Source organism: Hyperoodon ampullatus, assembly GCF_949752795.1.
Source record: "Hyperoodon ampullatus genome assembly, chromosome: 16".
Lineage (NCBI taxonomy): Eukaryota > Metazoa > Chordata > Mammalia > Artiodactyla > Ziphiidae > Hyperoodon > Hyperoodon ampullatus.
The window spans coordinates 54332567-54354181 of record NC_136929.1 but is presented as its reverse complement, the minus strand read 5'-3'; the positions used below and the strand labels follow the sequence as shown (position 1 = coordinate 54354181).

At 38.0% G+C, this 21615-nt stretch overlaps 1 protein-coding gene across 1 annotated transcript in view; it reads left to right on the top strand.

The window, feature by feature from the left end:
• EPSTI1 (epithelial stromal interaction 1) overlaps positions 1 to 19938 on the top strand; it is a gene marked incomplete at both ends in the record, with an annotated part of 96458 nt that extends 76520 nt beyond the window's left edge. Inside the window, 2 exons of the mRNA XM_079721863.1 lie at positions 14166 to 14239; positions 19815 to 19938. Of these exons, the coding sequence (XP_079577989.1) occupies positions 14166 to 14239; positions 19815 to 19938 (198 nt within the window). The remainder of the gene's footprint in view (positions 1 to 14165; positions 14240 to 19814) is intronic.
• Between the last annotated feature and the right edge of the window lie 1677 nt (positions 19939 to 21615).

The window sequence follows — 21615 nt, the reverse complement described above, 5'->3', positions numbered from 1 at the left end:
TCCCCCCATGCCCCACGTCCTACCCGGTTGCTGAGGGTTCCTCCTGTCCCCTTAGATGTCCGTGGTCCCCCACCGGTGCCTGGTAGGTGCCCTAGTTGTGAGGAGATGCGAATACTGCGTCCTCCTAGTATGCCGTCTTGACTCTGCCCCTCCTACATAATGTACTTTTAACTACATTTTCTTTCATGCTTTCTGTTTTTTATTTTCTTGACTCTGAATTTTCTGTTCCATTTATTTATTTTTCCTCTTTTCTCTCCTCTCCTTCCCATCATAAGAAATTTCACAGTGTTTTTGTTTTAAATTTTGTATGACCTTTGGTTGGCCTATTTAAGCTCAAAAAAGTCTCACTCCAGTTCAGGGAAATTTCTATTTTCCTTTCACACTTCTTCCCCTGTATTGTCTCTTCTCTCCATTTCTGGGTTATGTATCAAGTGGCTTTTGGAAATTCTAGATGTGTTCTCTATCTCTCTTAATCGTTTTTCTTATACTTCCTGTCTCTTTGGCCTTTTCTGTTGTATTCTGGAAGAAACCTTGAGCTAGATCATCCTGCTCACTACGTTATTTCATGAGTGTCCATTCTGCTTATTTGGCACATCCATCAAATTTGTTTATTTATCAAGGTTGCTGACTTTTTCATAGCCACGTTCTGTTTTGTAAGTGCAGTAGTCTTTCTGATCTCTTCATTGATGGTAATTATACAACCATTAAAATGTTCTATTTACTATTTTAGCAGTACTTTTTTTCCTTTCCATGTTAAGTTTTATCTCGTGTAGTTTTCTTTTTCGAATGTTTAGTGATTCTTGGTTATCTCCTCAAGTTTCTTTGGGCACACGGCCAAGTGAGACATACAGGAGCCTGTCTTCTGCATGTGGCAGCCTCTTGTTCTCCTAAAGTCAGCAGGTACTGGGACATTGTCCCATTTCTCTGAGCTCAGACACCCTTCCTCCATTCACTGTTACCCAAGGGGCCGTGTCAGTGCTTGCTGCTATGTACGCAAGCGTGGGAGGGGAAGAGCCCACTGCCAGGCTCATCTCAGTGTAGTTCTCCAACTGGTCATCTTCATGACTGCCTCCCAGAGCTCCTTCAGAAACACAGCTAACTCAGCCCTAGTTTATCCTGCATGCTTGTTTCTCCACATAACTTATTTTGTCTCCTTTCTACCTTCTAGGAATTCAAAAATTTTTTTCTGATAGGCTGAGTGCACTTACTGATTTTGCATGGTTGCTGATTTTATATAGTCATTTGGAAAATAAAAACAAACCCAAAAATGAGAACATACTTAAATTATTCAATGACAGAGAAAATTATCATAGAATACACTAGAAATCATGGTGAGAGCACTTTATGGGGAATGCATTCAAAGCTGTACCCTGAGATGCTCTACTCAGAGAAAGAAAAATCATAACTTTAAATCCAATCAGTACTCAAAACAGAAATGAATTAAGTATCCAGCCTAAGAATTTAGAACAAGAACAATAAACTGTACTGAAGGAAGTAATTAAGAACAGAAATTAATAACAAAATTTCAAGAAACAGCTGTTATAAAAATCCAACAGCTTGTTCTTTGATAAGGTCAACAAAATGAACAGATCTCTGGTAAGTCTAATGAAGAAAAGATTAGTAAAAATGCACAACTGCATTTCTACTGTTTCTACACAACAGTAGAAATGAGGGGCTAGAACCATAGTTTTAGAAAAGATTAAGTTTATTTTACTATAGATAATACTATGCTAATGAATTGAATATGTGGATTAAGTGAATGGTTTTATGAGAAAATGTAAAACTCTAAAATGATTCAAAGAATTAAAATAAAGACAAATGAAAATGTGAGTGATTTCTAAAATTTTCTGAGAATTACTTCTCCCTAGCAAGCTAAACCTGGATAATTTTCCAGGCAAGTTCATTAGAATTTTCAAGGAACAGATTTTCTTTCTATGTTCTACGAATTGTTTCAGAGAAAGGAAAAAGATGAAGTAATTTAGAATTAATATTATTTAACTATCATCCCCATGATGTCACAATCTGGTAAAGGGAGAAGACACACATACACACACACACACACATACACATACAGAGATTTATAGAGATTAACATCTGAAAGAAAATTCTAACTAATGGGATTTTTTTTTCTCTTAAATTATTTACCAAGACATAGTGGTTTTTTCTTGGAATGCAAAGATGACTAGCTACATATTATAACTTTTTTTATCATATCACTGCAAATATGGTAGGTCGTGAGAGAAAAAAATTTGACTACCTCTGTAGTTGTAAAAATGGGCATTGGTAAGTTAAAATCTATCAATTAAAAAAACATACTGAGCTAGAAATAAAATTTTTTCTCTTAATATACATATAGTCTTCCAAAGCAATAACCAACATTAATGTCAGTGGTAAAATATTAGAACAGTGAACAACATAAGGGTATTTGCAACCCCTACCACTAACCAGTGTTGTTCTGCAAATTCTAACCTAGTGCTTCTCAATGTTATTTGACGAAAAACTCTTTTTAGTGAAGGGGAAAAAACCTTCAGTTTTGCATGGAACAAGGTTTGGGACTTGTTTTAGTCAACTTGATAAGACAAAAATAAAAAAAGGAGTTTGTCTAGTTATTGGAAATAAGTAATTTATAGATGACAGCAATCTGCCCGTACAACCCAAGAGAATCAACTGAAAAATGCTTAGAAGAAATGGAGTTAGAGTTGGTTATAAAACATTTATATAAGAATCAACAACTTCCTCAAATATAAGCAAAAAATTAATTAGAAAATAGGGAATAAAAAGATCTCATCAAAAAGCAACTATGGGGACTACCCTGGTGGCACAGAGGTTAAGAATCCACCTGCCAATGCAGGGGACACGGGTTTGAGCCCTGGTTCAGGAAGATCCCCCATGCCATGGAGCAACTAAGCCCGCACGCCACAACTACCGAGCCCGTGCACTACATCTGCTGAAGCCCGTGTGCTTAGAGCCCATGCTCCGCAACAAGGGAAGCCACTGCAATGAGAAGCCCATGCACCGCAACGAAGAGTAGCCCCCGCTTGCTGCAACTAGGGAAAGCCCGTGCACAGCAACGAAGACCCAATGCAGCCAACAGTAAAATAAATAAATAAAATTAAATAAAATAACAAAAGATTTAAAAAGCAACCATGTAAAAAATTGCTCAATCCCTAAAAAAAAAAACAACCCACCAAAACCCCCCAAACCTACCCCCCCCCCCCAGAAAACCTGAGAACATTCCTGTGATCCATTAAAGTCAATTTGAATAAAGTAGAGATGGCTGATGCCCCTGAGTGGTAAAATCAATACTGTAATAACTACAGTTCTATCCAAATTAATTAGTGAGTTAAATGGAATTCCAATAAATATCTCAATGGAATTTGATGTAGTTTGAAAAACTACATCTACACTTCAACTGGGAGAATAAGCACAAGATTAAACAAGAAGTTTTATAAAAATACAGATAATAATTTGTGTGTTTGCTGGAGCAAGGAGGGCTTACACTATTAGCTATTAAAAAACATTAGAGACTCCCTTGTACTGCTGCTGGTAAAAGGGGAACTGGAGGGCTATCTGACGATACCAAATTCTAAAGAGTTTCCTAAATATAAAAGTATTAGATCTAAAAGGTATACATCTATTCTGAGGAAATAATCAGAGATGCACACAAGTTGTTTATATAAGAGTGTTTATTTTTAAAATCATCTTAATGGAAAATTTGAAACAATTTGTTCAGCATAGAGGATTTGAAGATTTTGAAGTTTGGAATACAGTGCATCAATTACTACTGTGTTTTAATGACGAAGGAATATGCTCACCTACGTGAAACTGAAAAAAGGCAAGATTATAAAATAGAGTCTGGGTGAGTTTAGAAGCCTGCCTCTTCTTCTTATGGTACTTTGTGTGTGGATTACTTTGTCTCTCTAAACCTCATCTGTTATGGATGATAGTAATGTTATTTACCTCATGACATTGTTTCTAAGATTACGTGAGAGAGAGCACATGGAGAGTTTATCCTAATGCCTGGCATGTGGAAGCCTGTAGATGTGACTCGAGGTGGTGATAAGCAGTTATAATTTCTGTATGTATGTAAATCAAGAAATGAAGGAAATATACTGACATGTTAAAGGAGCTTATCTCTGGGTGGAGGGTTTTTATGAGTGATTATTATGTTTTCCTTCATAGTTTTTGTACTTTCTACATTTTCGACAGTGTATAAGTAAATTTTATGAGAAAAAACTTTTTTAAGTTAGAAATTTAATTTCTTAAAAAATTTTTTAAGTTAGAAGAAATTTAATAGGAACTATTTATGGGTGGGAGATAGAGAGCTGTGTGATTCAATGACTATTGTAGCTGAAAGTCTACAATAGTAGACTTTTCAGAAAGCTGAAAGTTTATATTAAAATGATAGAATTAACAATAACTAGTAAGAAAGGAGTACACATTATTAACGCTATTTTTTCACTCTCCTACTTTACCCATGAGTATTTACTTCCTTGGATTTGGTTGGTCTCCTCTCAATATTTTGAGGTCATTTCCACTTTTTCTCATAGCCAAGGACATCTTTGTCCTTCTGGGCAAAGTTATTACTGTGGGGAGCCACAGAACCAAGACTCCTCTAAGTTGTCCCCGGCCCCAAACTCTTCTCCTGTTTTAAAAATCATTCAACATAGGGGTTCTTGAACTTCATGGCATTAACTCTCCTGCTTCTACTATCCTTTTCTTTGTGTTGAGTTGAGAGAACACTCTCTCCTGGGAGAAGTATGTCCTGCCCGTGTGATGGCACTTTAATGTTTACATAAAGCAGTCAAGCTGAACCATGTCAGAACACGCCCCATTGGAATTCAAACATGATTTTTAAATGACCCTATCCTAGTCTCCAGTTACTACAGCCTTGCTTTGGAACATGTCTTTAAACTCATCAGCTTTCTCAAGCATCCAGCCTTGAACACACCTGTTTGTTGTATAGTTGAGCCTTTGGTAAATTGCAACACGGAGAAGTGATTTCTATAACCTCTAGCAGGAGATGGTGACCCTTTTCTTTCTTGCTCTTAGCTTGGGCCCCCAGCAGTGATCCCTGGCAGCCCTTCCTCCAGTGAGAGCAATCCTGGCAGGGTGGGCACAGAAAGTGGCACCGTTTGCAGTGTGGTTCTCATTTACCCAACACCACTTGGCCAGTGTTTACAGCAGGTTCTGCTCTTGGCATCTCCAAGATGATATTTTGTTTTTCCTAGTACTTCAGTACCTTCTCTGTATGGGGCTCTGTCTGAATGCAGGGAGATGAGCAGAGCAGTGAGAAGACACACACTCTTTCCCCTGGGAGCCTTCGTGGATGCACTTAAAACGCCGAACATTCAGGAACATTTATTCCTTGTCTCTCATTTGCATCTCTTCCTTCGTATTCCTGTGTCATGTTGCTTGAACTTGTATTCAGTAATGCATCTTTTTGTTTTGTATCACAGTTGTTTCTGGGTCTGTCTCTCTCATTATACTGTGATTTCGTTCAGGTTGGAGCTGGGTCTTCTTTGCATCTCTGTACCTTCAGCCTGAATCCAGGTGTCTGGAAAACGGTTGGTGCTTCACAAATTTGTGTTGAGTGAGATAAGATTTGACAGTGCCTCAGATGCTGTGCGTCATGTCCCTCTGGCTTAGAGTGCTTTGATTTTCTTAATGTCCAAAGCTCAGTCCTTGGAACAGGAATGACTTATTTTGTATCTATCCAACGAGGTACTGCACTTATGTGTGAGAATCGCATCAATGAACCAGGAATACGCTTATAAAGCATGCAGATGCATCTGCAGTGGCTGTCAGTTCAGCAGAACAAATTAATTAGTTGAAATAATCCTTTGTGGCACCAAAAGAAAACCAGCCTCTCCCTAGTAAATATGGTTTGCTGCTTATAGAATAATAATCCTGAGTGCAGTGGAGCTAGAGCCCCCCCTTCTGCCACCTGGAGCAGTGGTGTTGCATGATGATGCCTCATCAGTTCCCTTACCCTTCCCTCCTGCTCTGTTTTCTCCTCTCCCCTGTCCTTGCCTCTGTAACAGGATGCTGCATGCTATTCTCTTCCCGTCCTCTTTTTTTCTTCCCTGACAGTCCTTGGCTTCATGATGTAGTATTTTGCTCTTTTATATTTTTACATATTAAAAACTGTATATCCATTGGGATTTTTAAATAAAGGAAAGCATAAAGAAACAGAAATGGTCTCCCACACAGATAAACCTTCTTGATGGTTTGAGGAGGTAATATATTCACGTGGCTCAAAAATTTAAAAAAAAACACTACTTATGATGTTAAAGTTTCCTTCCTCTGCCTATCTACTCGCTATGCTTTTATCTCCAGTGATAGTTAGCATTTTAGTATGTGGTTTACCATAAAAATGTCTAAAATATGATGTACACCAGCATATGAGTTAAAATGGATGTATGTGTATCTTTTCTATTTACATGGAATAGTCCCCCACAAAATTGCTCTAAACCTAACTTTTATTATTTAATGTGTCTTAAAGATCTCACCATAGGCAGCCCCTTCAGTCTATCTAATTCTTTGTAACTGCTGCATAGTATTCTGTTGTGTGGATGGTCTACCTTACTGTGCCAGGTCCTTGTTAATGTGCATTAAGACTTTCTCCTGAACTTTTACTGTTTCAATAATACAAGTATGCCTCTCCTTTTTTTTTTTTTTTTTTTTTGCGGTACGTGGGCCCCTCACTATTGTGGCCTCTCCTGTTGCGGAGCACAGGCTCTGTATGCGCAGGCTCAGCGGCCATGGCTCACGGGCCCAGCCGCTCCGCGGCATGTGGGATCTTCCTGGACCGGGGCACGAACCTGCGTCCCCTGCATCGGCAGGCGGACTCTCAACCACTGCGCCACCAGGGAAGCCCTGCCTCTCCTTTTATACATATCTTTGAACACTTCTGCAAAGGATGTGTACATTTTACATATCAATGTTTATTGCTCTCCAAAAACTAAATTAGTTTTTATTAACTTAGACACGCCACCGAAGTGCTGGGATGTACCTGATTCTCTATCAAACTTTTCTAGTTTCTCTCCCTGTGATAGAAGAAACATTTTATCTCATTGTTTTGATTTATATTTCTTTGACTTTGTGGAAGATGATGACTATTTTTAATTTACAGGCAGTCTGTAGTTTACCTGCCAACTTCCTCCTCCTATCCTTGGCCTTTTTCTGTTTGGTGGTTGTGTTTTCCTTGTTGGTTTTTATAAGGTCTTTAGCTACCTCCTCAGGCCTTCCCTGAGACTCCATCTAAAACAGGAACTGAGCCACTGAGCCTCACAACAGTGTGTTTAATCCTCTGCATAGGATTATGGGTGGATATTTTTCTCACTTATTCATGGGCTTCCTTTTTTCTAGAATATAAACTCTTAAGGAGCAAGGATCTCATCTATCTTGTTCATTATCATTTCTCCATCATGTAGATCCAAGCCTGCCTCATCATAAGCACTCACATATTGTTGAATGACTGAATAAAAGAATAATTGAATTAGCCTATGTATGTCATAAACATTTTTTAAAGTTTTTTTTTTCCCCAATTGAAGCTTTGAATTTTCATACAGCCAAATTTATTAATCTTTTTCCTTTATGATTTCTGGACCTTCCTCATTCCAAGTTTATAAATAAACTTACCCATGCCTCCTTTGGAAACTTCTATGGTTCCATCTTTTAGACTTAAATCCTAGGTCTCTATAAAATTTATTTTGATATAAAAATAAAGGATCTTGTCCTAATTTTCTCACAGTAGTTGGCTAGTCCATCATCATTCATTGAACTATCTCTCCTGCAACTTATGGTAAACTGTGTTTCCATGTAGTAAGTCTTTACCTAGACTCAATCAAATTGTTTTAATTACTGTAGTTTCATGATATGTTTTAATATTTGGGGAAGCTGGTTCTCCCTCATTTCTTTTCTTTTTTTATAGGATTTTTTTATTGCTATGATTGCAAATTTATTTTTTTCCATATAAATTTCAGGGTCATTTTTGCCAAGGCTGAAAAAACTATCTTAAAAATTATTTTAGGGCTTCCCTGGTGGCACAGTGGTTGAGAGTCTGCCTGCTGATTCAGGGGACACGGGTTTGTGCCCCAGTCCAGGAAGATCCCACATGCCGCGGAGCGGCTGGGCCCGTGAGCCATGGCCGCTGAGCCTGCGCGTCTGGAGCCTGTGCTCTGCAACAGGAGAAGCCACAACAGTGAGAGGTCCGCATTCCACAAAAAAAAAAAAAAAAAGTTAAAAACCCCCTATAAAACACATATTTTATATATGCATATTACTACATATTTCTTTAAAATAATTTTTTTTTAATGTAGTGGGATTGCTGGGTCATATGGTAGTTCTATTTTTAGATTTTTAAGAAACTTCCATACTGTTCTCTATAGTGGCTGTATCAATTTACATTTCCACCAAAGGTGAAAGAGGGTTCCCTTTCCTCCACACCCTCTCCAGCATTTATAGTTTGTAGATTTTTTGATGATGGCCATTCTCACTGGTGTGAGGTGATACCTCATTGTAGTTTTGGTTTGCATTTATCTAATGATTAGTGATGTTGAGCATCTTTTCATGAGTGAGTTGGCAATCTGTATATCTTCTTTGGAGAAATGTCTGTTTAGGTCTTCTGCCCATTTTTGGATTGGGTTGTTTGGTTTTTTTGATATAAAGCTACATGAGCTGCTTGTATATTTTGGAGATTAATCCTTTGTCAGTTGTTTCGTTTGCAAATATTTTCTCCCATTCTGAGGATTGTCTTTTTGTCTTTTTTATGGATTCCTTTGCTGTACAAAAGCTTTGAAGTTTCATTAGGTCACATTTGTTTATTTTTGTTTTTATTTCCATTTTCTAGGAGGTGGTTCAAAAAGGATCTCGCTGTGATTTATGTAATAGAGTGTTCTGCCTATGTTTTCCTCTAAGAGTTTGATAGTGTCTGGCCTTACATTTAGGTCTTTAATCCATTTTGAGTTTATTTTTGTGTATGGTGTTAGGGAGTGTTCTAATTTCATTGTTTTACATGTGGCTGTCCAGTTTTCCCAGCACCACTTACTGAAGAGGCTGTCTTTTCTCCTTTGTATTCTTGCCTCCTTTATCAAAGATAAGGTGACCAAATGTGTTTGGGTTTACTTCTGGGCTTCCTATCCTGTTCCATTGATCTATATATCTGTTTTTGTGCCAGTACCATACTGCCTTGATTACTGTAGCTTTGTAGTATAGTCTGAAGTCTGGGAGCCTGATTCCTCCAGCTCCATTTTTCTTTCTCAAGATTGCTTTGGCTATTCGGGGTCTTTTGTGTTTCCATACAAATTGTGAAAATTTTGTTCTAGTTCTGTGAAAAATGCCAGTGGTAGTTTGATAGGGATTGCATTGAATCTGTAGATTGTTTTGGGTAGTAGAGTCATTTTCACAATGTTGATTCTTCCAATCCAAGAACATGGTATATCTCTCCGTCTATTTGTATCATCTTTAATTTCTTTCATCAGTGTCTAATTATTTTCTGCATACAGTTCTTTTGTCTCCTTAGGTAGGTTTATTCCTAGGTATTTTATTCTTTTTGTTGCAATGGTAACAAAATCTTTTGTCTCGTATCTAGAACTGATGAGTTTAGTTTGTTCAGCGTTCATATTATCAAACTTAGAATGGTTTGGATATTAGAAGATGTTCCTTGGAGAAATGGGTTAATACATGTGGGAAGAATTAGCATCCTCTGACAAGATGGATTTAGGTTTTTTTTTCTTTTCTTTTTAAAAACAGCTCTATTGAAGTATAATTGATTACAAAGAACTACACATATTAAATGTGTATAATTTGAAGAGTTGGTACATATGCATACTCTCATGATACCATCACCACAATTAAGGTAAAAGACATATTCAACACCTCCCAAAGTTTCCTTGTGTCCCTTTGTTTTTGTGATAACAACATTTAACATGAGATCTATCCTCTTAAATTTTGAAGTGCACAATACTATATTGTTAACTATAGCCACACAGCAGATCTCTATAACTTATTAATGTTGTACAGCAAATCTCTATATCTTATTAATATAACATAACTAACTTTATACCCACTGAATAACAAGTCCCCATATCCCCCACCCCCTAGCTCATGACAACCATTATTTCTCTTAGCAGATGTCCTCAAGGTTCATCCACATTGTTGCATATTGCAGGGTTTCCTTCTTTTAAAGCCTAAATAATATTCCATCCTATGTGCATAACTAAATTTTAAAAATTAATTAATCTACTGATGAACACTCAGGTTTTTTCTGTATCTTGGCTACTATGAATAGTGCTACAACATGCAACTGGAGATACCTCTTTGATATCCTGAATTCAGTTCGTTTGGATACATACCCAGAAGTGGGATTGCTGGGTAATATGGTAGTTCTATTTTTGATTTTTAAAGGAACCTCCATACCGTTTGTCATTCCCCAACCAACGATGAACGAGGGTTCCTGTTTCTCCACAACACTGTCAACACTTACTCTTTATTTGCTATCCTAACAGATGTGAGGTGATATCTCATTGTAGTTTTGATTTGTATTTCCCTGATAATTAATGATATTGAGCATCTTTTCATATACCTGTTGGCCATTTGCATGTCATCATTGGATAAATGTCCATTTAAGTCCTTTGCCCATTTAAAAAACTGGGTTATTTATTTTTGGCTATTGATTTGTATGAGTTCTTTATACATTTTGAAAATTAACCCCTTATCAAACATGGTTTACAAATATTTTCTCCCACTCTATAGCTTGGCTTTCCATTCTGTTGATTTTTTCCTTTGCTGTATGGAAACATTTTAGTTTGATGTAATCCTACTTGTTTATTTTAGCTTTTGTTGCCTGTGCTTTGGTGTCACATCCAGGAAATCATTTCCAAGACCAATGTCAAATAGCTTTTCTGTTATGCTTTCTTCTAGGAGTTTTACAGTTAACACGTTTTATGTTTAGGTCTTTAATCCATTTTGCATTGATTTTTGTGTATGGTTTAAGGTAGGGGTCCAGTCTGATTCTTTTGTGTGTGGATATCCAGTTTTCCTAACACCAGTTGTTGAAGAGACAACATTTCCCCATTGTGTGTTCTTGGCACCCCTGTCAAAGATTAGTAACAGTATATGCATGAGTTTACTTCTGGGCTCTGTATTCTGTTCCATTAGTCTATATGTCTGTCTTTATGCCAGTACATTGCTAATTTAATTACTGTAGTTTTGCAAAATATTTTGAAATCAAGAAGTGTGCTTCCAGCTTTGTTTTTCTTCCTCAAGATCACTTTGACTATCCTGGGTCTTCTGTGATTCCAGATGAATTTAGAATTGTTTTTTCTATTTTTGTAAAAAATGCCATTGGAATTTTGGTGGGTATAGCATTGAATCTAGGTTGTTTTGGGTAGTATGGACATTTTAATATTAATTCTTCCAATCTACAAACACAGGATATCTTTCCTTTTATTTGTTCCTTCTTCAGTTCTTTCATCCATGTTTTGTAGTTTTCAGTGTACAAGTATTTTACCTGCTGGTACTCAGCATGCAGTCTGCAGTCGCTGTTTGGGAGGCTCCCTGCTCTGTGAGGTAACGGTCCACGCTCAAACTCCATGAGGTCCTGATGGCCCCTTAAATGAGTTATTCATATACTATCTGAGAAAGCTCCTATTCACATCTCCCAATATCTTTAAAAGGCTTGAGTGCATACATAGGGGATGTCCCAGACAAGGCTTCTGATGGCAGGCCACCTATGGGCATCTCGCTTGGAGCACAGGTGGTGTCCACACTCTCAAAGGCCGAGGCCTGTGGGCTGCCATCTTGGGAACACCCGCCCTCCCGGGATTTAGGTTTGAACTTAGGTTAGATAGGATGTACTAGAACTTTTGAGTGTAAATGGGCCCTATAGTTCTAGATATGGCTGTTTATTAACTACTGACAAGTTATCCTTAATCTTAACTGCCTATTTTGGATGCATTTATACAGAAGATTAGATAACAAAAAAAGTCTAAGCTCTAGTCTTTATTTTGCTACTTAGGAGCCACTTAGCATTTGATAAAATACTTAAACTGAGTCTCTGATCCTTTGTTTCCTGATCTATGAAACAAGCATAATAATGCTCATCAATTCATTCATCAAATAACACTTTATTTACCTGCCTACCTTTGAGAATTGTTGTGAGGATCAAGTAACAGAATTCTGGTGTAATTTTTGTTTGAAAATGTTAAGATCTTCTGGTTAAGCACTGCACTTTCAAAATATTTCATTGCTTATCTCCAGTCCCTCTTTCACCAAATCCCACTAAAAACACAATACACGAAATGTTTTTTAAAAAGGCACAATAAGCCAGTATGTAGAACAAAAGAACAGGCCAGGGGCTGGAGAAAAAAAAAAAACCCAAAACAAACAAACAAACAAAAAACAAGATATCAGCACAATTTCAAGCTGGAAAGTAGAGCAGGAAAAGGCAGAACTCATTTTCAAGAAGTGGTAAACTGAAGTTGAAGCAGTCCCGATACAAGTGTGGAATTGGAGGCACCTGGTATCTCTGAGGGCTAGGGTTGAAAAAAGGATGACTTGGAAATCTAACTCAGGAATGGTAAGACCCCTAGGACGCTTCCCCCACCTCACTGAAAGTTAAAAAAAAAAAACAGTTGTAAGGATGAGGGATGAGGATGGTGGTGTACCAGGAAGGGAAGTTGGAATTGGGATGGAGGTAGTAATAGAGATATAAATCTTCTCCATGGTAGGAAGCCAAAAAAATAAATACTATTTTAAAAAAATTAAGAAATAGAAGAATATTCATGCTTTGAAGGAGATAAATGACAGAGGAAACCACACACAAAAATTGAACTGATTGTGTGGGTGAGGGAGAGGACTGGAGCTTCTTTTATTTTAATATAAGCCTAGTATAAGTAGTACTGTTGCTTGGTAGACTTTTAAACTATGTTCATATAGCGACAAAAATTAAAATGAAAGACTTTATGCCATTGTAGAGAATGAGGCTCTAGCACCAGGCTTGGCATCTAGGTGTTTAATAAGTACTTGTGAAGTGGCTGAATGAATATTATTCAGTTATTTAGAAAAGTCTCCAATTTTACCCTTGTCATTGGTGCTAGGTAGAAATTAGAATTAAATAATGTGCTTTAGGGATTAATGAGTAGCATATTTGGATTGTCACAGTATAAGAAACCAGTCTTTTTATTCTGGAGACTATAGAATGTTGGAAGGCCTCTGAATATAGTTAAAAGAATAAAATGTCAATCTGAACTTTGAATTTATTTTATACTTTTCATCATGGAAGTTTGGGGGTTAAAAAAATACATGTGTTGGTATGTGTTTATCAAGAGGTGACAATATTTTCTCTCTCAGAAAACCTCTTTGACTTAGGCACTAACTTATGACATGGGCCTGATAACTTCCCTCTGCCTTTTTCTGTCATTGACATGAGTTTATAACTTGGTCTGCTTAAAGATGTATGCAGTTGAGTATTGAGATTATCTGGCACCTAGTTCTTTGGTTTAATACTGTAAACACAGTAACTGAGTGTGGAAGTTGTTGCTTCTTCCAAGAATATAATCAGAATGTCAGAAGCCAGAGATTTAGTTTTAGTAACATGATCTCCTATTTGAAGCAAAATATCCTCTCCAGGGAATCCAAAGTTCTGCTAGTATATGAAGTAACCAGTCAATGATAGGTATTCTTCTCCAGAATGGAAAGTGTTTTGGGAATTGCTCTACAGAATCAAGTCCAATATATATTTGTAAGTAGCCATGAATTTGTTGGGAAATAGAAGCTAGAGAAATTACCAAGAAATAGTATTGTGTAACATTTGTTAAGGAACTAATTTGTTTTGTTTTTCTTCGTAAGACACAGGTGAGTTTGGCTCACATTGTGTTTTCCTTTGTGTTATGTTGTACCAAATGGTCTAATATCTTGGACATGCACATTGGCTTTTTAATCTCACAATTTTACACTCACAGAGTTATTATTTGACTAAGGCACAATTATTTTTGCTACCTGGTTATGTAAGAAAATAATTTCACACGGAAATGGTACTTAAGTAAAAGTTTAAAAAATGAAATATTGTACCAGCTAAGGTCAAATACTTAATTGATTTGGGTGTCTTCTGTACAACCATGTTAATTGAAAACCATATTTTAAAATTTCATTGTTCCTAGAGTGAATTACTGGAATTTAAACGAGAGCAACAGGAGGAAGAAAGAGCCAAAATCCACCAGGCTGAACACAGGAGGTATAAATGGCAATAAAATAAGCATCCTTGGTTAAAACACTACCTATAAAGTTTTTTCAGTGTTTTGGGGAAACACTAAAGTAATATTGAATACAGTAGTGGAATCTATATTACCTTTTTTTTTTGTGGTACACGGGCCTCTTGCTGTTGTGGCCTCTCCCATTGTGGAGCACAGGCTCCGGACGTGCAGGCTCAGTGGCCATGGCTCATGGGCCCAGCTGCTCCATGGCATGTGGGATGTTCCCGGACCGGGGCACGAACCCGTGTCCCCTGCATCGGCAGGCAGACCCTCAACCACTGCACCACCAGGGAAGCCCTCTATATTACCTTTTAATCTTTATATTATTGGGGTGTGGTATGTGTGAGGATGCCAGCTGCTATGCGTGCACACACACACATACACATACAATATCCAATTTTTCTGAACTGGTGGCATAAATTGACACTAGAAAGTGAAATCAGCTCTCAAGCTATATGTTTATTTAGGTCATACTTAATTTTCCCCCCATGAAACAAAGCATATTAATCCTTTGATATGATGCTTTACCATCTGTAGACTACTTTAGAATGATTGAACTAGTATAGATGGTAAGATACTCATACTTGAATATAAAAGCTCAGACAAGAACTATCATTAAAGTTGTTTTATGTTGACTAACATATTAGGGAAAAAATCTTAAAATAGAACCAGTAAGTAATTTTTAATAGTGGAAATAGTCTCTATCTTATTTCTAATGTCAGGCAGTAAGAGTGCCCAGAATATCATGTTGATGTTGGACCAGTGCTAATAACTACCATAGATACCATTATTCTAGATTTTCCTAGGGAGCAGCTGGGTTATTTGAGTTTACTGCAGTGTGATTGTCTCAGGAGAAGAATTTAATGTAAAGGCTTTCATGATTTAAAGGAGCAAATTCTTTTGAAACTGACTGGCTTCATTTATGTGTTTAACCTTCCCACTATCACTAAAGTATATTTTTAAATTGTGGTGGTTTCATTTTGTAAATGAGACTTTAAAAAGTGTTATTGGAAGCTCCCAATTCTGCTGCAGTTGCCAACTGTGGATGTGTACTCATATTATTTTGACTGGATTTTTCTGCTTCCATAGCCCAGTCAGAACAGTTTTAAAATATCAAATGTGAATTTATGTGTTCTTCTCTGGTTATAAGGAAACATAAAAACTCTGATACACTGGTTAGACTGTTTTGTTGGGTAAAGGGGAACCTTTACTGCTACCTATTTTATAATAAAGTAGGTCATGAATTAGTTTAGTCTTTTACTTTTTTTTCTCTTTAAAAGTCTTCCTATTAAAAAACCTGATAGTGTATTTCTATAACACTGGTTAGTAGTAGCCAGTTATTTCTCTGAATTTCTGAGAATTGGATTATAAAGCTTTAAGCATTTTAAAGATAGTGGTATGTCACATTAATAGGTCCCATTGCTAAGAAATTAATCTTCAATGGGCACCCAATAAAAATGCATTATTTGATTAGAGGTGGAAAAGATTACTTTTTTGTTACAGGAACCTTGACCCTTATTCTCTATTTCCTTACTGCTGAATACCTAAATATTGGGGGCACTATTTATTTCCTACATCTCCTATTCTTTCTACTGATTCTAGTTAAATGTAGATCCAAATTTAATCCAATAGGAAATCTCTCTGGATAATAAACTCAGTAATCAGTTTTGAAACAACTGATCAAGTCTTTAAACATATTTTATGCTCTCTATCAGCTTTTGATAAAAGCTTATGTTTGTATTGTCCTTTGGAGTTTATAGTGAGCTTTTCTATGTTATCATATGAAAATACTCGTTCAGTTGTCTCTTAATGAATAAAATAGCTGTGTCCATTCCTGCTGAGGGCAACAATACAAACTATGTAGTTTGAGCATATGGAACATAAGTTAGGTTTTCTCCAGGGATATAATTTTATTGGAGACAAAAAGACAATGTGTTTCCTACTGTTTGGAAGTTCACATAGCAGAAAGTGCAGCCCTGAGTTTTATAATAGAAAGCTTGTAGATTCCTAATAAGCTTTACAATGAATCCCATAATGATTGAACCTGATTGCACCTGAACCTGACCCAGTGTAACTTTTTGAGTAAGAGAGGAAAGTTGAAGCTCCAGTGGGAAAAGACAGAGCACTGGGGTCAAGGACTTTAAAGGATCTGGGCCACAAGCTGGAAATTGGAATGAACTGAACTGATTTATTGAAACCTGAACCATCCTTGAACAATAGTTTTTATCCTTAGAAGAAAATTCAGAGCACTAGCTTGACAGCAATGAAATGTATGAATTTTCTAACACTAGTAAACAAAAATATAAACTGGTACTTTTTTCCCCTATTTGAATTTGTTACTGAGTCCAAGCTCGTACTTCTCGTCCCATGACAGGCCAATAAATCAGAGACGAGGTGCTGGTGCAAGGAATAGCGACTTTATTCGGAAACCGGCAAACTGAGAAGATGGTGGACTCGTGTCCCAGAGAACCATCTTGCCTGAGTTAGAATTCAGGCTTCTTTTATACTAAAAGGGGAGGGAGTAAAGTCAAACATTTCCTGGTTCCCGTCAGCCTCCAGTGGGGATGTGTTAATTTCTTCCTCCCTGCAGTCATTCACAGGTGGGCCTGGTCAGGATGCTCCCTGTGAGCTAAACAAAGGTATTTTACCTCATTATCTGAGAGGAAGGGTTCTCAAAAATGGGCCATTCTGTATAATTTAAGCTTATAGGCAACAACCCTTTAGTGATTAACTTGTAGTAGAATACAAAAGATTCTTCCCTATTACAAATTCTTGATAGAAATTGAAAAAGGTAATCTGTTTACCACCCATGATCTCTAGTTGACCCACTCTGCTGTCCTCTTAGTAACATGCTTAAAAGTGAATCACATCACCTTGTGTGCATCACAAGTCATCCATCTTCAAAGTGTTTGAGTGAATTGAGTGCAGTGGACAATGAACTACATTCACTACCATGGGTAATTTCACAATGCAGCTGTGGTCACAGAAGCAGGCCGAGGTGGGGACCATGCACCTGGACAATTCATTCATTCACCTCTTACATATCAGGGCACACTCTGTGAAGGCTTTGTTCTAGGCACTGGGAATAAGCGTAAACAAGGCAGAGAAAGTCCCTGACTGCATGGAATTTACAATCTGGAGGAAAGAAACAGAAGTCAACAATTTAACGGCGAGATTATTTCAGTGATACACACCAGGAGGACCACATCACAGAGTGATGTTAAGAGAGAGATTGGAGACGATAGTTCCTCAATGAAGAGGTGACATCCAAAAACAAGAGCTGGTCACATAGAGATGGGGGGGCGCAAATCATACAATGGAATGCCCCCTCTTTTTTTTTTTTTTTTTGCGGTACGCGGGCCTCTCACTGTTGTGGCCTCTCCCATTGTGGAGCACAGGCTCCGGATGTGCAGGCTCAGCGGCCATGGCTCACGGGCCCAGCCGCTCTGCGGCATGTGGGATCTTCCCGGACCGGGGCACGAACCCGTGTCCCCTGCATCGGCAGGCAGACTCTCAACCACTGAGCCACCAGGGAAGCCCTGGAATGCCCCCTCTTATCAAGCATAGGAACAAAAGCAAAGGCCCTAAGTCAGGAATGAGCTTGGTCTTTCTGAGTCCCAAATGATTTGATTATAGATGGTGAGGAAGAGAATAATACAACATGAGGTAAGAAAGGTAGGCAGGAAATAGAAGATTCTGTAAGCCAATGATTTTATTCTAAGACTAATAGGAGTCATGGGAGGGTTTTAAACAAAATTCCAGAAGGCATGATCCCTTTTATAATTTAGTAAGGTGGTTGTATGGAGAACAGACTGCAGAGGGCAGGAGTGGAAGCAGAAGCAAGATGGGAGATGATAGGGATTTGTACTAGAATAGTGGTCATCAAAAGAAATGGGTGATTTAGGATGTGTCTAGTGGGTGGAGCCAACAAGAATTCTAGTGGATTGGATGTGGGGTGGGATGGGGGATATTGAGGGAAAGCCCATCTTTGTTACTGACAAAAAGACTGGATAAAAACAGCCCCAGGCATATAGACCATCCAGAATACCATTGGTTGTGTAGTTTTAGGGGGATCAAGGTCAGTTCTGTCTTCCTTAATATTCAAGTCTCCAGCTCAAGTATCTTACTTCGATCTGCATGCTGAGAGGTCTAGAAAAGGTGACTTAAACATTCAGCTCTGCAGTGAACCAGGCTGACCAGAATATGGCACCTGGGTAGATTTTATAGTGAGAGATAAAAAAAAAGCCTTCTAATAACTAAGATGTGACCACTGCCAGATGCAGCTTCGAGTTGAGGAGAAAACAGCAACCCCATAAGCCAGAGACTAACCTGGGTCAACATGCAGTTGGCATTTTAGCTGGCACACTGAGCAAGACCACTAGGCAAACGCCCAGCCTCTGACTTTGCCACTCAGCAGTCATTATCCTCAAAGTTCCCAAATCTCCCACAGTCGCTGACCTACAGCCACCCACCATGACCACATTCGCTAAACTTCATGACTAAAAAGGAGGCTAACTTGACTGGGTCCTGCCTATCCTCCCTTCCACAAGCATGGATTGAGTGGTTGCTGTGCTCCAGGCACTCTGTTTCTGCTGAGAAGCTTATGGTCTTCATGACACTGTTCCTCAATAATCCGTTCACATCATAGGGTACCTGTTACAATGCTATTTCTCCAGCCACCATGTCCCTGACTCTACTCAGCCATACATGGGCAACTCAGAGCATGGTGTGGCCTTTTTCTTTTTTAAATTCAAAAATTGTAAGATATAACACACAGAAAGTCCATGAAATGAATATTTAGGATGATTAATTATAAAATGGACATCCAGGTAACCAGCTCCAGGAATAGAATATAACCATCATCCTATAGGTAACCTTATCCTGACCCTTATGATAATCACTTCTTGCCTTTATTGTTTTACCTCCTATATGTTAAACTTAATTTCTGAAATTGGTTGCTGCAAGTATGACCGAACAACAGGGAAGAATGTACCCCACCCTTCTTTTGAAAGCTTGGGCTTCCTTCTTCTGATATTTCCCTTTTCCCACACTCTCTTCCTATTTTCCTTCTACTTTTCACTAATGGGATTTACCTTAGCAAGACTGGCAGTGGGGTACAGGATATATGGGAGGGACATCTGTCTTGTAAAAACAGCACCACAGAGCTATGTTTGGTTTCTCTTTATATTTTAGTTCTTGCTGAAGCTTCCACCTTTCCTCAGCTTCTGGGGTTCACTCCTGGCATGGCCCTGAGGGGTATGGTTGCTTGGGTGACCAAGGCTCTTGTAGAACTGGTAGAGGTGGGTAAGTGAAACTCTGAAGTTAAGAATTTATGCCCCTTTTGGTGTGAGCCAAGACTGGCACCGGCTCCACCAAAGGACTGTTCACAGCATGTCATATGGTTAATGTGAAAAGAAGTGTCTGTAGAAATCTTCTGAGCTGAATAGGGGAAGGCAGCAGTCCCCACAGTCCGTTCAGACAGCACATTAGGTTCTCAGAAATCTCTCAGCCCTGCAGCAAGCTTTCCACTTACACACATTTTTCATTGTTTTAAAGGGTAAATAATGCTTTTCTGGACCGACTCCAAGGTGAAAGTCAACCAGGTGGCCTCCAGCACTTTGGAGGCTATTGGAATATGAATAATGGTAACAGCTGGGTGAGTTTTATTATATTTTTCTAAAAAACAAAATCTTTCAAAGTTGAAGAATAAAAACAATGAGAGTTTTAAAAATACGTTGTGGCCTTCTCCCCAGATACTATTTTTTTTTTTTGGTGTGCTATTCAACTGTGTGATGGGCAGTCAGCCAGGGTGATTACTGTAAATTCCACAATAGCTTCTGAGAGATGGAGAAGGTCCTGATTTCAGCTCCAGTCAATGCCAATCACAATAAAAAATGACACCTGCCCTTTGTTTGCTGTGTGATTGCCTGGACTGCAAGGCTTTTTAAAAAATCACCCTTTGCCCAGACCTAAAACAAAAACAAATGAACATTTTTTTTCAGGAAGATTTTCAGTGAAATATGGTTATAAAAATAGTAAGCATTCTCTTGTAATATATTCTTTCAGTGAAACTAGCACGTCAAAGAAACCAGCATGTAATTTTTCACTACAAAATGATTTTTAAAAACCCCTACAGCAAAATGCACTTTTTGAAAATGAAATGTTCTTACAGATTTCCGTGAAGAAAACCTTGCAACTGTGTTGTAATATGTGTGTAATGTGTTTTGTGTGCACAATATATTATTGAAACAGCACCAAAGCTTTGGAATGTATGGGATTGTGGGGTTTGCAATGTGTACAGAATCAAAACTAACTACAGTGGGTTTTATAATTTAATTGAAGCCCAAGTGTACATGTGCCTACTCAAAAAAAACCCAGAACAGATAGAAACCTTTAAACTGGTAAAATACAACAAAGTAATCAAATGCTTGCTGACCTGGAAACTCTAGAGGAGATCACCCCTTAACAAATACTTGATGGACAAAAGATCATTTTTGAGAAGACAATCTGTTAGAAATCTTATATGCACGTTTCCTTGGAATGCATCTAGTGGTTAAAATTTATGGATAGATTTCAAAAATGTATATATATATTGAAGATAATTAAGTGTAGGCAAATTTGTAGAGAATGCACAGTGGATGTGTCTATTTATAATGTATGCTCATATGTATCACTGTGGCATTCAGAATAGGGACAATATACAAGAGAGAAAAAAGAATCAAAACACAGTATCTTTGCATCTTGTGTGAAATTGACAAATTACTGACTTATAAGAATACATGAGTAAGAGTCATGTGGAAAATAGGGCATTGTGAATTTAAGACTATCCAAGTTTATAGAATTTATAAGTTGTGAAATGTGATTGAAACTCAGATTTTGGACAGGACTTGGAAACTTGCTGTACATTTTCTCCTCTACTTAATAATTCCCCCCCCACCACCACCAATTTAGAAGGTACATATACATAGAAAAATACCTGGGATTGAAGGGAAGATGATGGGAGAGAGTAAATGAAGACTCTATGGGCTGCTGTTAGGAGAATGAGGATATGGGAGTCTGGCTCACCACTGACTACTGGTAGGTCTTAAGTAAGTGAGCTGTGAATCTCCACTTAGGTTCCTCACAGATAAAAAGAGAGGAACATTGCTTTCTCATGATGTGATGTGAGTGAGGATGATTGAAGATTCCTTAGTAAGATAGGCATATCCAAGTCCAAAGTGTATATTGGCTTCTCCCTTGCGTGAAAGAAGCAGTGACACAAAGGTGGGAACTTGCTCAGTCTTCCATCTCCACCTCACTTACCTATACACATGTCTGCTTTTCCTTATGGACCAGATTCTATCTCCTCCACCTACTG